The sequence below is a fragment of the Mustela erminea genome, chromosome 7, assembly GCF_009829155.1.
Source record: "Mustela erminea isolate mMusErm1 chromosome 7, mMusErm1.Pri, whole genome shotgun sequence".
Taxonomy (NCBI): Eukaryota; Metazoa; Chordata; class Mammalia; order Carnivora; family Mustelidae; genus Mustela; species Mustela erminea.
Genome location: NC_045620.1, coordinates 20949360 through 20962861, shown reverse-complemented (window position 1 = coordinate 20962861; position 13502 = coordinate 20949360). Strand labels below are relative to the sequence as shown.

Here is a 13502-nt window from a genome sequence, read left to right as displayed (position 1 = left end):
GGTGACTCCATTTCCTGAAACATGTGCTGGGTCCTCTGAAGACTTTCTAGACAGTCTCTGAGACCACACTTCCATTCCCATTTTAAAAGAGTAGCCAGCAGTTAAGTCAAGATCTCAGGGTTGGGGCGCCTGGGTGGCTCAGGTCATGATCCCAGGGCCCTGGGATCAAGCCCTGCATTGGGCTCCCTGCTTGGTGGAGAGTCTGCTTTTCCCTCTTCCTCTGCCTGCTACTCCCCCTGCTGTATTCTCTCTCTCTCTGTCAAATAAATAAAATATTAAAAAAAAAAAAATCTCAGGGTCGTCAGATGGAGCCCCATGTCTGCAGGGAGTCTGCTTGAGATTCTCTCTCCCTCTCCCTTAGCCCCTCCCCTCTTCTCTCTCTCTCTCAAAATAAAATAAAAAAAGAAGAGAGTGGCTATCAGTTAGACAACTTGAAGGCAAAAAGAAACAGCAACAGAGTGATTCACGTGCAACTGACCAACTCTCCTTCAGCACTGCTCACCATTCCAAATGCAAGTATATTTGGGGTGATTTCAACGCTTTCAGGAAAGCCATCTTCCATCTTGCTTCTTTCCCTAGGATGTCCTCAAGTCAATGTTAACCATCTTCCTTTTTTCTCTACAGTGGAGATCCTTCCCCTTTCGCTTCAATTAAAAAATAATAATAAAAATAAAGTGCTACACAGGGTTTCTTCTTTCGAGGTGACCAAAGACATCAGCAACCCAAGACAATTCAATTTTCAAGGCCCCAACTGAGTTACCTCCTGAGAGCATATACTTAATAAGCCTTTTCTCAATATAGCTTTTTTTTTTTAAAAGATTTTATTTATTTGTTTGACAGAGATCACAAGGAGGCAGAGAGGCAGGCAGAGAGAGAGGAGGGGAAGCAGGCTCCCTGCTGAGCAGAGAGCCCAATGTAGGGCTCTATCCCAGGACCCCAGGATCATGATCCGAGCCGAAGGAAGAGGCTTTAACCCACTGAGCCACCCAGGTGCCCCTCTTAATATAGTTTTAAATTTCAAACAGACACGTCGTCTAGTTCTCCAAAGCACTAAAAGTGGAAGTCTGCGCTAGCTTCAGACCATGGAAGCTGTTAGCCAGTCTCAGCAGCGCTGCTGCGAGGGCAATACCCAATCCTTCTCAGTCACTGCTGACGTCTCAGTGACTAGGCCAGTCCAGAGACTTCCAAGTCGTTGCAAAATAAAATCCAAACTCCTTCCCTTGGTCTAAAAGGCCACGCGGGGCTTATCCTTGCCTCGCCTCACCTGCCAGCTTTATCTCGTATCACTCTCTCCACAGTGGCCTCTCTCCCAGGCTCTGAAGTCCTTTCTTTCCTCCACATCTTTGCACCTGCTTCTTTGACCTGAAGGTTCTTAAGAAACATAAAAAGGATAGGACAGCTCCACATGTACCGGGAGGCCCCTCTCAGCCTTCAGGTCTCAGCTCCACTGTTGCTTCCTCAGGGAAGCCTTCCCTGACCACGCGACTGAAAGTATCCTAGCCCTGTTCCTCTGGCATCAGGTTGTCTGTTTTCTTCATAGTGCTTATTAGACTCTGAAATGAACGTGTTTAATAATTTACTTGCCATCTCTTTTGCAGGAGCAAGAAAACTGCATGACTGTATTTGCCTTGCTCACTGCTATATCCTGATGCCGAAGCACAATGTCTGGCACATGGCAGCCATGCTTTAGCAAAGGAATGAATAAAAGAACATTTAGATGGCATGGAGAGTATTTACGAATAAATGAATGAACACTGGAAATGGTTTGAGTATAGGGTACATGACGGTCTCTGTTCCAGCCGCCCATCCTTGCTGTGACAAACTTTCTTACATGATCTTGGCTTTCTTGACTGACAAAATGAGGTCAGTAACATTTCTATGTATCTTTGAGGCTCCTAGTACTGGAGTAAATACTAGAGATACGGTCTTTGGATAGCTCGTTATTTTTTTCATTCAAAGACCGACTATCTAATTGAGAGATTCTTTTTCTTATTGTCCAAAACTTTGCCATTTTAATGGTTTTTAACACCTCCAACAGACACCCAACAGGATCAAAAGGAAGGAGAGAAACTCAAACCACCTCATACAATTAAAAGGTTAAAAACGTTTCTACGGGCGCCTGGACGGCTCAGTGGGTTAAGCCTCTGCCTTCAGCTCGAGTCACAGTCTCAGGGTCCTGGGATGGAGCCCCACATCAGCTCTCTGCTCAGGGAGCCTGCTGCCCTCCCGCCCCCGTGCCTGCTTCTCTGCCTACTTGTGATCTCTGTCTGTCAAATAAATAAATAAATCTTTAAGAAAAAAAATGTTTTGGAGCGCCTGGGTGGCTCAGTGGGTTAAGCCGCTGCCTTCGGCTCAGGTCATGATCTCAGGGTCCTGGGATCGAGTCCCACATCGGGCTCTCTGCTCAGCGGGGAGCCTGCTTCCTCCTCTCTCTCTCTCTCTGCCTGCCTCTCTGCCTACTTGTGATCTCTCTCTGTCAAATAAATAAATAAAATCCTTAAAAAAAAAAGAAAAAAAAAAAAGAAAAAAAAAAGAAAAAAAATGTTTCTAGACCTCTGTCTAGTATGGTAGTCACTAGCTACATGTGGCTATTTAAGTTAAAATAAAGAATTCAGTGCCTCAGCTACACTAGCCACGTGTACCTAGTGGCTACTACAATGGACAGAACATATACAGAATATTTCCATCATCACAGAAAGTTCTAGTGGGCCGTAACACTCTAGCTCATCTGTGGACTGAGTAATTCCTGTTATTCCTGTTCTCCATTAGTACAGATACTTCCAACACCACGTATTGTCAGAAGCAGTTTGGGATACTGAAAAGAACAAGACTGTCACAATTCCTGACTTTACTCCTTATTACCTGTGTGACCCTGGTTAAGTCGATCTCACTGTGCCTTAGTTCTTCCTTTTGGTTAACATAAAAAGAATGTTTACATTTAGTCTGCAGGGTTTATGACCCTGACATAGAGAAGCAGCTCAATATATGGCAGAGGTTATTAAAAGTGTGTGTTATACACACACATTTAAAAAAAAAAAAAAGGCAGTAGAACCCTGGCATAACCTGTAGGGCTGGACCAACAACTATTCAAATAATGTCCTCCATAGCATAACCACACACAAACAAAAAAGAAGATTAGGCAAACAAGGATACCAGGCCTTCCCCTAGATTAGCATTAAAAAGGGCTCTGACTGTACCTAATGCTGCCAGCAAGGCATGGAGGACACCCACAAAGGAAGTAGCTCTCTTATCATAAAATTGGTCCAGAGTGGCCAAGACATCCTGAACCACATCTGCCACCAAAGGAAGCAGGCTAGCATCCGAGTTCCACAGCATGACTTCCAAGACCTTTGGGGTATGGGGGTGCAGAGACAGATGACGCAGATTTAAAGAGATCCCATTCACCAAATAGTCCGAATTTTGACTGATTAGGTGCTGCGGAGAGTCGTAGCCACAGGCGTGGCAAATGTCCAGCATGGCGCCTGTGGCTGCCTGACTAATGAGCAGGGTTTGGTCCCCAGCCTTCTCCAGGACTGGATAGAGGGCTGACATCAAGAGCAGACGGAAGTCTTTTCCCAGTGCATACGCAAAGCGGCCGATCCCTTCCAACTGGATGCATATTTGCCAGATGTTGCTGTTCATGGAGCAGATAGTGGGACCTGGCTTTGAGAAGGCTGGGAAAGATGTGACTTGGCAGGTGTGTGCAGCAGATGTGATGGCCTGGAGGCCTGACTGCTTCATTGTTAGCTCCTCTCCCCCTTCCTCAGATTCGATACAGGTGACCAAATACCAGTTTTCTTGGCTCGTGTATTCTTCAAGTACAGTGGTCACGATCTCTTTCAGTTCCTCCGGGCTTGTTTTAATGTGGTTTTCGTGAAGATTCTCCACCTCCAGCCCAGCAGCCCCCACAACCAGCTCATTCAGGATCATGGCAGCTTGCTTCCGGTAAACCACGGACTCGTGGTAGAGCTCCATAAAGTGATCGACGAGCAGACAGAGGTCGCCATAAAACCCGAGGAGCTGACACAGCTGCTGCAAAAGCAGGAAAAGCCTCTCGTCGGTGAAGAAGCGGAAGTACCTCCTCTGCAGCAGAGCCGCGCTCTCTGGAGACGAGCTCAGACCACCAGAAGGCCGGCGCCGCTCTTCGACGACCTTGATGTCGGCCACGTCCAATTCCAGCACTTGGATGAGCGCTTTGGAAAGGCGCTGAAGATGGGCCGCAGAGCGGAGGACGAAGTTCACTTCGGGGCCCAGGAGTTTCAGATAACCGAGTAACAGGGAGAGAGTAGAGAATTTGCCTTGATCGTCCTGGGAGTTCATGAGGCGGGGCAGTGACGTGGCGAGGGAATGGAGGTTTTCTGACAAGATGTCCGCAAAGGCTCTGTTGCCGACCACTACTTTCCGATCTGCGAAATGTCTCAGAACTTTACTGCACTGGGTTTGGACCTCGGGACTCTCATCATTTACTAGACCCACCAAAGCCTTCAGAAGGGGTCCGGCCGAGTCGACCAGGGACTGACTGCACTTCAAGAGAAGGGCCTCGATGAGTTCTGTCAGGGCTAGCCTCACCTTCCAGTGTGGATGGATGGAAACACACTCAGTTATCTTTTTAATAAGGATGGTCAGTTTGTCGCTGGTGTTTTTTACCCACTTGGCTTCCCTGTGAACCATCAGCTCTGCGACTCTGGGCTCCACAGAGGCAGGCTTCGGTTGGGCGTCGGAGGTCCTTTCGAGATGTTTGTCAGCCATAATGAAACTCACTGTCTCGTAAAAGATCTTTAGGGAAGACACGACAATGCTGTGCCCTTGCTTAAAGTCTCCCGTGATCACCCGGGTCAGTGCCATTGAGATTCCAGGTAAAAAAGAAGCAAACAAATCCCCCAGCTGTTTCTGTTCAAGCTCATCCAGGGACCTCGGGTGGTCCTGACAGTCGCACTGGAAGAGGAGAACCTGCAGACATTTTAAGGCAGCCACTTTAATTTGCTTGGATTTCTCCTGTTCTGCGAGGTCCAACAGTAAAGATACGGCAAATCCTAACCGAGGCAGGATGGAGGGCTCGTAAAAAGCCAGGATGGTGTCCCCGTAAGCCGAGTGCATCAGCGTGCTGAGGCCCTGGATCACGGCCAGCTTCAGCTCCTCGGACACAGCCGCGGGCTGCCGGGCGCTGGGCGAATACAGGCACGCGGAGAGCTCGGAGAAGAGCTCCTGGAGGAGCTCTCGTTCCCTCACGCAGGTGGAAGAGAGGACGAACGTGAGGCATTCCACCACGCTCTGGATCAAGCGCTCTCTCTTGGGACCCGGCGTCTTCAGCGCGAACCGCAGCGGGAAGAGGACGTACTGCTGGAGCTCCTGAAGGGCCGAGTCGCTCACCGCCTGCAGTTGCGCGCGCAGGCGCTCCACCGTCTCCACCGTCTGCGTCTTGGTGAGCTGAACACAGACGGGGCGCAAGGCCCCGAAGGCCTCCTCGGGAGTGTCGAAAACGGCCATCGCGCAGCAGCCTCCTTCTCACTGCGGAAGCATCCTGCAGGCCGGAGGAAGAAGGCTTTTCAGTGAAGGTCAAGCTCAGAGCAAAGACAAGGCGAACTTGCTTTCATTCAACCACAGACACTTCGTGGGGGCCTCTGGGCCAGGCAGTGCACGAGGCGCCTGGGGAGCAGCAGAACTGAGAGAGGTGGCTGGCTGCTCTTCTCGGGGTGGGGGTGGGGGCCAGTCCAGGGAGGGAAGCAGCTTGACGGTTACGACACAGGCTGCTAAGAACTGGGACCAGCCGGTGCTCACGGTCCTGGGTGAGTGCGGGGGACGCATGCGTCAGAAGTCTGCGAAAGCCAGGGGAGGGGTCACAGGAAGAAGATGCTTAAGCTAGACTTGAGGGAGGAACAATAGCAATCTGTAGGCTACGCTAACAGAGTCTGGATCGTAACCTGTGGTAGGAGTGGAGAGCCACTGAAAGTTTTGACTTTTTTTTTTTTTTTTAAAGATTTTATTTATGAGAGAGAGAGTGCATGTGCACACAAGAGTGCGGGGAGCAGCAGAGGGAGAAGCAGACTCCCCACTGAGCAGGGAGCCCGTGTGGGACTCTAGACAAGGACCCTGGAATCATGACCTTTAACTCATGATCATGACTTTTAACCGACTGACCCACCCAGGCATCCCAGTTTTCTCTTTTTCAAGTTGAGGTATATGATTCATAGAGTAAAATGCACTAGTCTTAATGTACAGCTCAGTGGATTCTTGCGAGGTAGAGATCTATACAACCATCATCCAAAACAAGACAGAATATTTCCAGCACCCTGGAAGGCTCCCCCAAGCCCTTTTACAGTTGATTCTGATTTCCCCTGCCCAGTGGTAACCTCTACTCTGACTTCTATGACCACGGGTTCATTTTGTCTGCTCCTGTCATGGAGAGGTTTTCAGTGGAAGTTACAGGATCAGCTTTATGCACTGAGAAGGCCCCCTGGCAGCCAACGATATGGGAGAAGAGTCAGAGCTGGGTGAGACCAAGAGCAGAACAAGACAGGAGGGAGTGGCCAGAGAAAGGGGAAAACCGGGAGCACACACCATCACAGAAATCATGGGTGAAGACAGAACCCAGCAGGATGGAAAGATGGGCCAGCAGGCAGGCAGTGGAAGGAGATAGGTTTATAGGTGAGCAACTGAGCAACTTAATACCGGAGAGTCTCTTTCCTTTGTGTCATAGGCTGACAGTGAACAAGAAGGGGGAGGGCGGGGTAAACAGAGGGTTTGAGGAGAGAAATAAAAGTCTCCAATATTTCCCTTTGGGGAAGCAGAGCATGCTGGGAAAACATAAAAGTGTGGCCCAAGGGTACTGAGGACTGAGCTAAAGCTGGAGACCATAAACGAGTACAACTGTAAAATGCTTGCACTGGAGGGAGGTTAGAGATTGTCTAGTCTGGTGGAGTCTGTCAGTCCGTCTGTGTCTCCCAATCTCTTTCTCTCTCTTTTGGCTCAACTTACTGGGGGCTTCTGAACAGATGATGCCCCTTCCTCCAGATGAACCCTCCAGAGCCCCAATGACTACAGGGCTGACGGGCAAGTGGTGCCTGGTGGGTGTGGGCAAGACCTGCTCAGCCCAGCGAGAGTCAGTGCCGGATTTTCCTCCTGGGTCAGGAGAGGGCTCCAGGGCAACAATCAGGCTCTAAAACCCTGGAGAGAGTCTGGTCCACAGAGCCTCATGGTATTCTGCAAGGGAGGGCAATACTGGTCACTGTGAAGCTTGCTAGGGGATATCTCTTGGTCTCTGTGACCCCCACCAAGGGAGAAAACTCAAATCTGCCCTATCTCAGGCTACTGATGGCAGAAGGCTTGGCCAGGGATTACTGTCATCCCACTGGCACCAGCTCACACACACGTGACCTGGAGGCCACTGTGCCGTCCCCTGCTTGAGGTCCTGTAGTTGGAACACCAGAAGGGAAGGAAGATAGCCAGTTAACGCAACCCAGGAGTCGGGGGCAGGAAAAGCAAGCAGAGCACTGTCTGAGGTGGTGAGTTTTAGACTAACAGAACCACTAAGGGAGACAGACAAGAATTGGAAAAAATAATAAGAGCAATAAAAAAAAGTCTGATCACAAGGCAAATGATATCTTTTAGGATTTTAAAAACATAATTTTCCACACCGAAAAAGCTCAAGTGATGGTATTTTTTAAAAAAAGACGGTTAATTACCGAGATCCAATCAGCGGCCTGGAAGACCAAGGACAGCTACTTTAAAACTCAGAGCAGAAATACAAAGAGACGGAACTCATGAGACTTGGAGAACCAACACGTAAATAAATAGCAGGGAATTCTGGAAGGAGAGAAAGGACCAGATGGAGGAGCCAGAACAAATAAACAAATGAAACATTTCCCTGAGCTGCAGAAAGATTTACCTGGAGACTGAAAAGACAGAAGGACACACACCTAATCACACTCTGGTAAAATTCCTCTATGCTAAAAGAGACGGAAGAAAATTATACATACTTTCAGGAAGAAACAAACAAATAACTTAGAAGAAGACCAGGCCTGGCTTTCTCATCTGCAACAAGGGACATCAAAAGACAACGAATAGCATCTACTGACTGCAAAGGAAGGCCTGTGGCCCCCAAGTCCTATACACAGCCAAGAGAGACACCAGTCAGACTGTATGAACAAGAGCAAGGATGCAGAGAGGGCACGACCCACACACCCTCTGAAGGAAAGTACTTGAGAATGGATTCCATTCAAATGAACAACTCAAAACAGAGACCTAATACTGTTAGCATTCTCTTAGCGTGGAAAACTTATTTCAAAAAGAATGCTGAAGTGGAAGCCCACACAAGGTAGAATAAATCAGAGGGTCTGGTTGAAGCTGGAGCGAAGGCAATGGCCTGGGGCTCTACATCTCTCTTATCTAGCTCAGGAGTTTCAAGAACACCACCTGGGGCCCCCCGGAACTACGCTCTCAGATTCTATGACACAAACAACTATAGAGCTAATGAAGTGGGAAGACACAGTACATCCCAAACTGAACTCAGCTCGACTGTCGGTGCCCCCCTGGTGATTTACGGCCTTCCCCTGAGCTGGAAAGCTTAGCCTCTCTTTCTCCCGCCTCCCTCTTAATGCCCCCATTCTCTTCAATTTCATCAATGCTACCCCTTCAACATCTTTCAAATCTGTTGCTGATGATAACCATCTATTGAACGTTGGACTGCCTGGAACTGTTTCCTCCAGGGCCCCTGGCCTCGCAGGCTCGCCCTTCTTGGGTCCACATTTCACAATGACAGGTACGTAATCTTTCAAAACAAAAATCTGATCACTCTTTGCTGCTTAGAATTCAACTGCGCTCCCTAGCCCACCTATTCACCATGGCACATGGGGCCCCTGGCCATCGGGCTCCTGCCTAGCTCAGCAACCTCAGCTTCAACCCTTCCAGCTGGAACTGCAGCCACATGAAATGACAAAACTTGCAATTTCCCGAGCAGGTGGCACGCCTTCACATTCGCCTCCTCTGTCCCGTTTCAGTCCCCTCCATGCACACTGCTACTATGGAATTCTGTCTGCTGCAGGATTTATCCCTCTGTCTTAGCTGCTTTAGACGGGGCAATCCTGTACATCGAACCCAGAAAGGCAACTGGCACAAGACAAACATCGGGCCCCTTCTGCCTTGAAGTTGGATTTGGTAGGGTCCTGGCAGGCTAATACTCCTGCTGACAACTACAAAAAGCCAGATAAATTACAAAAACAATTTCTTAAAACATAAGTAGTTGTGGAAGCAACAGGGACTAGGTGGATGGATACTCTCGCCAGGGGGGAATGTTCAGTGAGTCAACGGTTGATAGCTGTTTCTCTTTACTTTTCTGTTTTTTCATTTCACTTCATTTTATTTTATTGCCCTTGCTGCATTTGCCGACCCTTGACATGAGCTCAGGATTACAGTGTGGCCCAGGCCAAAGGCTGTCACTTAGGAAAGAGAAACCACAACACTTTTAAAATGTTGTTATGTGGGGTGGAGGGGGAGAAACCTGCAGTTTTTAGAGCTCTCAAAATACATGGCTTCTGGGAGACGGCTGCTGCTGGGGGACGGACAGCTGAGAAATGTCCAAACACATGAAAGAGATCAACCCCACGGATTCAAGCTCAGCAAACCCAGGTTGGCGGTACAAAGACACAGATACACACACAGATCACAGCTGAACTGTTGTAAACTGAAACTAAAAAGAAAAATCTTAAAAGTAACGGAGCAGTAAGACTGACAGATACTTCTCCACAGAAACGATGAAATCTGGAAGACACGAGAAGGAGAGGGACATCTTTAAAGGGCTAAGAGGAAGTAACTATGAGGCTTGCATTTTATATCCTATGAAGCCAGCGTTCAATTGAACGTGGTGAAATAAAGATGGTTTTGGATAAAAACTAAGCGAATTTGGGGCGCCGAATGGGGTTATAGGCAGTGGGTTAAAGCCTCTGCTTTCGGCTCAGGTCATGATTCCAGGGTCCTGGGATCTGGCCCTACATCGGGCTCTCTGCTCAGCGGGGAGCCTGCTTCCCTTCCTTTCTCTCTGCCTACCTCTCTGCCTACTTGTGATCCCTGTCTGTCAAATAAATAAATAAAATCTTTAAAAACACAACAATAAAACAAACCAAGGGAATTCATTGCTATCAGGTCTGCACTAAAGGAAAAAAATAAAGGGAAAAATGATCCTAGACAGAAGCACGGCTTTGTAGGAGGGACTGAAGAACAATGGAATATACCAGTATAAAATAATGCTAACTATACAAAATGATTATGTCTGTTGCAATTTAAGTATAGACATAAAACCAAAGTGCAAGACAATAATGTAGAAACAAAGGTGCATGGGAGGGATGTAAAAGGAGCTACATGTATTAAAAGTCTAGTAGTTGGAGGAGGTCGTACAATAATCTGAAATTTGTAGGATAAGCGCCAAAAGTATTGTAAAAGAATATATACTTAATAAGTTCAGACAGCAGGACAATAAGTATTTTTAAATTTATCCAAAAAAAGGTAAAAAATGAGAAAAAGAGAAGCAAAACCAGTGGTCATATAGGAAACAAATATAAAATGGTAGAGAGCTCCCTGAAACAATGATTACATTAATGCAGATATTCTCAACAGTGGCACCTTTGATATTTTAGGTTTGATAATCATTTGTTAGTGGCTGGCTGTCTTATCCATTGTAAGATATTTACTAACATCTTAGGCCTCTGTCCCCAGGTGCCAGTAGCATTCCTCCAAGTGCAACAACCAAAAATTTCTCCAGGCACTGACAAATGCCCCATGGAAAGTAAAAATGGCCCTTGGGTGAAAATCATTGGTGTAGCCATCAAAATCCCAGTAGGATTTTTGTAGAAAGTAACAAGATGACTCTAAAGTTGATATGGGAATGCAAAGTGCCTCAAATAGCAAAGACAACCTTTTTTTTTTTTTTTAAAGATTTTATTTATTTATTTGACAGAGAGATCACAAGTAGGCAGAGAGGCAGGCAGGGGGTGGGGGGGGAAAACAGGCTCCCTGCTGAGCAGAGAGCCCAATGCGGAGCTCAATCCCAGGACCCTGAGACCATGACCCAAGCCGAAGGTAGAGGCTTTAATCTACTGAGCCACCCAGGTACTCCCCCGCCCCCAGCCGCTTTAAAAAAGATTTTAGTTATTTGAAAGAGAGAGAGAGAGAAAGAGCACAAGTGGGGTGAGAGGCACAGGGAGAAAAAGGCTCCCCGCTGTTCAGGGAGCCTGATGTGGAACTCGATCCTGGGACTCTGGGACCATGAGCTAAGCTGAAGGTGGACGCCTAACTGACAGAGAGCCATCCAGGCACTCCAGCAAAGACAATCTTCAAGAGAAATTAGATTGGTAAGTTGTGGTAGTGTTAAGTTCTTTCACTATCTGATTTCACTATCTGATTTACGGTACATGTACAATAAGTAAAATCAGTGCATTATTAGCATAAAGATCGAAAAACAGACTAATGGAACAGAATAGCCCCCTCAAATGCAAGAGATCCACATACCTCACAAAGGCAAAAGCTGAAATGACCTGGTGGAAAGAACAGTCTTTTTAACAGAAGGTGCTGTGTCATCTGGTTATCCATAGGAAAAAATATGTATGTCTTGATTCCATCTGACACTGGGTTTAAATGTGAAATGTAAAGAAAATGTAAGAAAACAGAAAAGAGCATCTTTGTGATCTTGAGGTAGGCAAAGATTTCTTAAACAGGATATAGAAAAGGGCCAACCATTAAAAAAAAAAAAAAGAAAGAAAAGGATAAATTGGATTACATTATGATTAAGAACTTCTGTTCCTCAAAAGACACCATTAAGACAGTGAAAGGACAACCTGTAAAGGGAGGAAAGGTGTTTGCTATATATCTGACAAAACACTCATATTGATAATATTTTTCATAAATCATTAACAACCCAGGAAAAACATGGGAAAGGACTTGAGCAGACATATCAAAAAAAGAGGATATCCAATGCTTAATCAACGTATGAAAAAAGACTCCACATCATTAAGTCAGGAAAATGCAATTCAAAACTTCAATAAAATGTCATTATGCATCCACCAGAAGGGCTAAGCTGAAAAAAGGGGGGGGAAAAAAAAGATAGAGGGGCGCCTGGGTGGCTCAGTGGGTTAAAAGCCTCTGCCTTTTATCAGGTCATGATACCAGGGTCTTGGGATTGAGCCCCATATCTGGCTCTCTGCTTGGCAGGGAGCTTGCTTTCCGCCCCCACCCCCATTCCCCACCCCCCCGCCTGCCTCTCTGCCTACTTGTGATCTCTGTCAAATAAATAAAGAAAATCTTAAAAAAAAAAAAAAAAGACAAAGAAAATACTAGTTGTTAGTAAGGAAATGAAGCAAGTAGAACTCTTATTCAAGGCTGGTAGGCATGTAAACTGGTACAACTACTTTGGAAAACTCTTCAGCAGGATCTAATAGTCTAAAGGTAAACACATGCATGCTCTATGACCTAGTATCTACTCTTCGATAAATCCCCAACAGAAATACATACATAAACATACCAAAAGGTGTGTTCAAGAATATACTATCCACAATTGCCCCTGAATGCCCATCTCCAGGAGCATGGATAAATTGTAGTATAATCTCTCAATGGAGTATTATACAGATGAAGATTTACCGTAATTGGAGATCTTTAAAAGAACAGGTTATAGACTCAGAAATATATAAACCAGATTTTTGCAGGGAAGAGAGTATACCAAATTGCTGCTTGACATGACTATAAAAGGCAATCATATACCTTTATGGGTTGGCCATGAAATCACACTTGTGTGACAATATGTCAATTACAAAAGAAATTGTTTAGAGATTTAGAGACTGAGGAGTCTCAGATTCTATTCCTATAAAATGCAGCCCTGATTACTGAAAGTGGTGCTGCAAAGTTCGATGTTTCTGTAACTGATGGTTCCAGGGGCGTTCTGGCCCGCTGGGGATGAGGCATTCAGAAAGGGTGGATTCTCTGGCTGAGTAGAGAAAACCACCCAGAGTTCAACTGTGGCAGACAGTGACTGAATAAACATAAGCCTGAATAACCAGTTCTTGATTGCTGATGGCAACTATGTCTTTTCTAGCTCAGCACACCCAAGCTGTGGTCACGGAAAGCGTCACTGAGAGGCAAGGGAAGAGATCCACAATCGTAGCCCATGGGTGAACCCATAGCCACTCCCTGTCTTCCCCTTCTCTCTCTGCCTTGTCACTCGATGGGCTAGAGACCATCCCTGGGCCATGGCATATAGGTGGTGAAGACAAATGGGGTAATCGGCACCGGAAAAGATGCTATACCTTACAGACACTTAAAAGGATAAGATGGTAGACCACAAGGCACTTACTATATCACACAATCAAGAAGTGGAAAAGGGAGAAAAAAGGAAAGAAGTACAAAAGACATTTGGAAAAAGAATGAACTTCAACAGGGAAGTATTCACGGAGGGAGGGGGACTTGTGTTGGAATTTGAGGATTCCGTGTTTAGAGCTGTGCAGGAAGGCTGCTCAAGGTAA

The 13502-nt window shown here is 46.5% G+C and overlaps 1 protein-coding gene across 4 annotated transcripts in view; it reads right to left on the bottom strand.

The window, feature by feature from the left end:
• TTI1 (TELO2 interacting protein 1) overlaps positions 1 to 13502 on the bottom strand; it is a 47214-nt gene that overhangs the window by 25259 nt on the left and 8453 nt on the right. For all 4 annotated transcript variants that reach the window (XR_004287493.1, XR_004287494.1, XM_032350700.1 and 1 more), the window contains exon 2: positions 3198 to 5521. Coding sequence is in view for 2 of the 4 variants with exons in the window: in XM_032350700.1 (XP_032206591.1) it covers positions 3198 to 5487 (2290 nt within the window). In the remaining 2 variants the exon portion in view is untranslated. The remainder of the gene's footprint in view (positions 1 to 3197; positions 5522 to 13502) is intronic.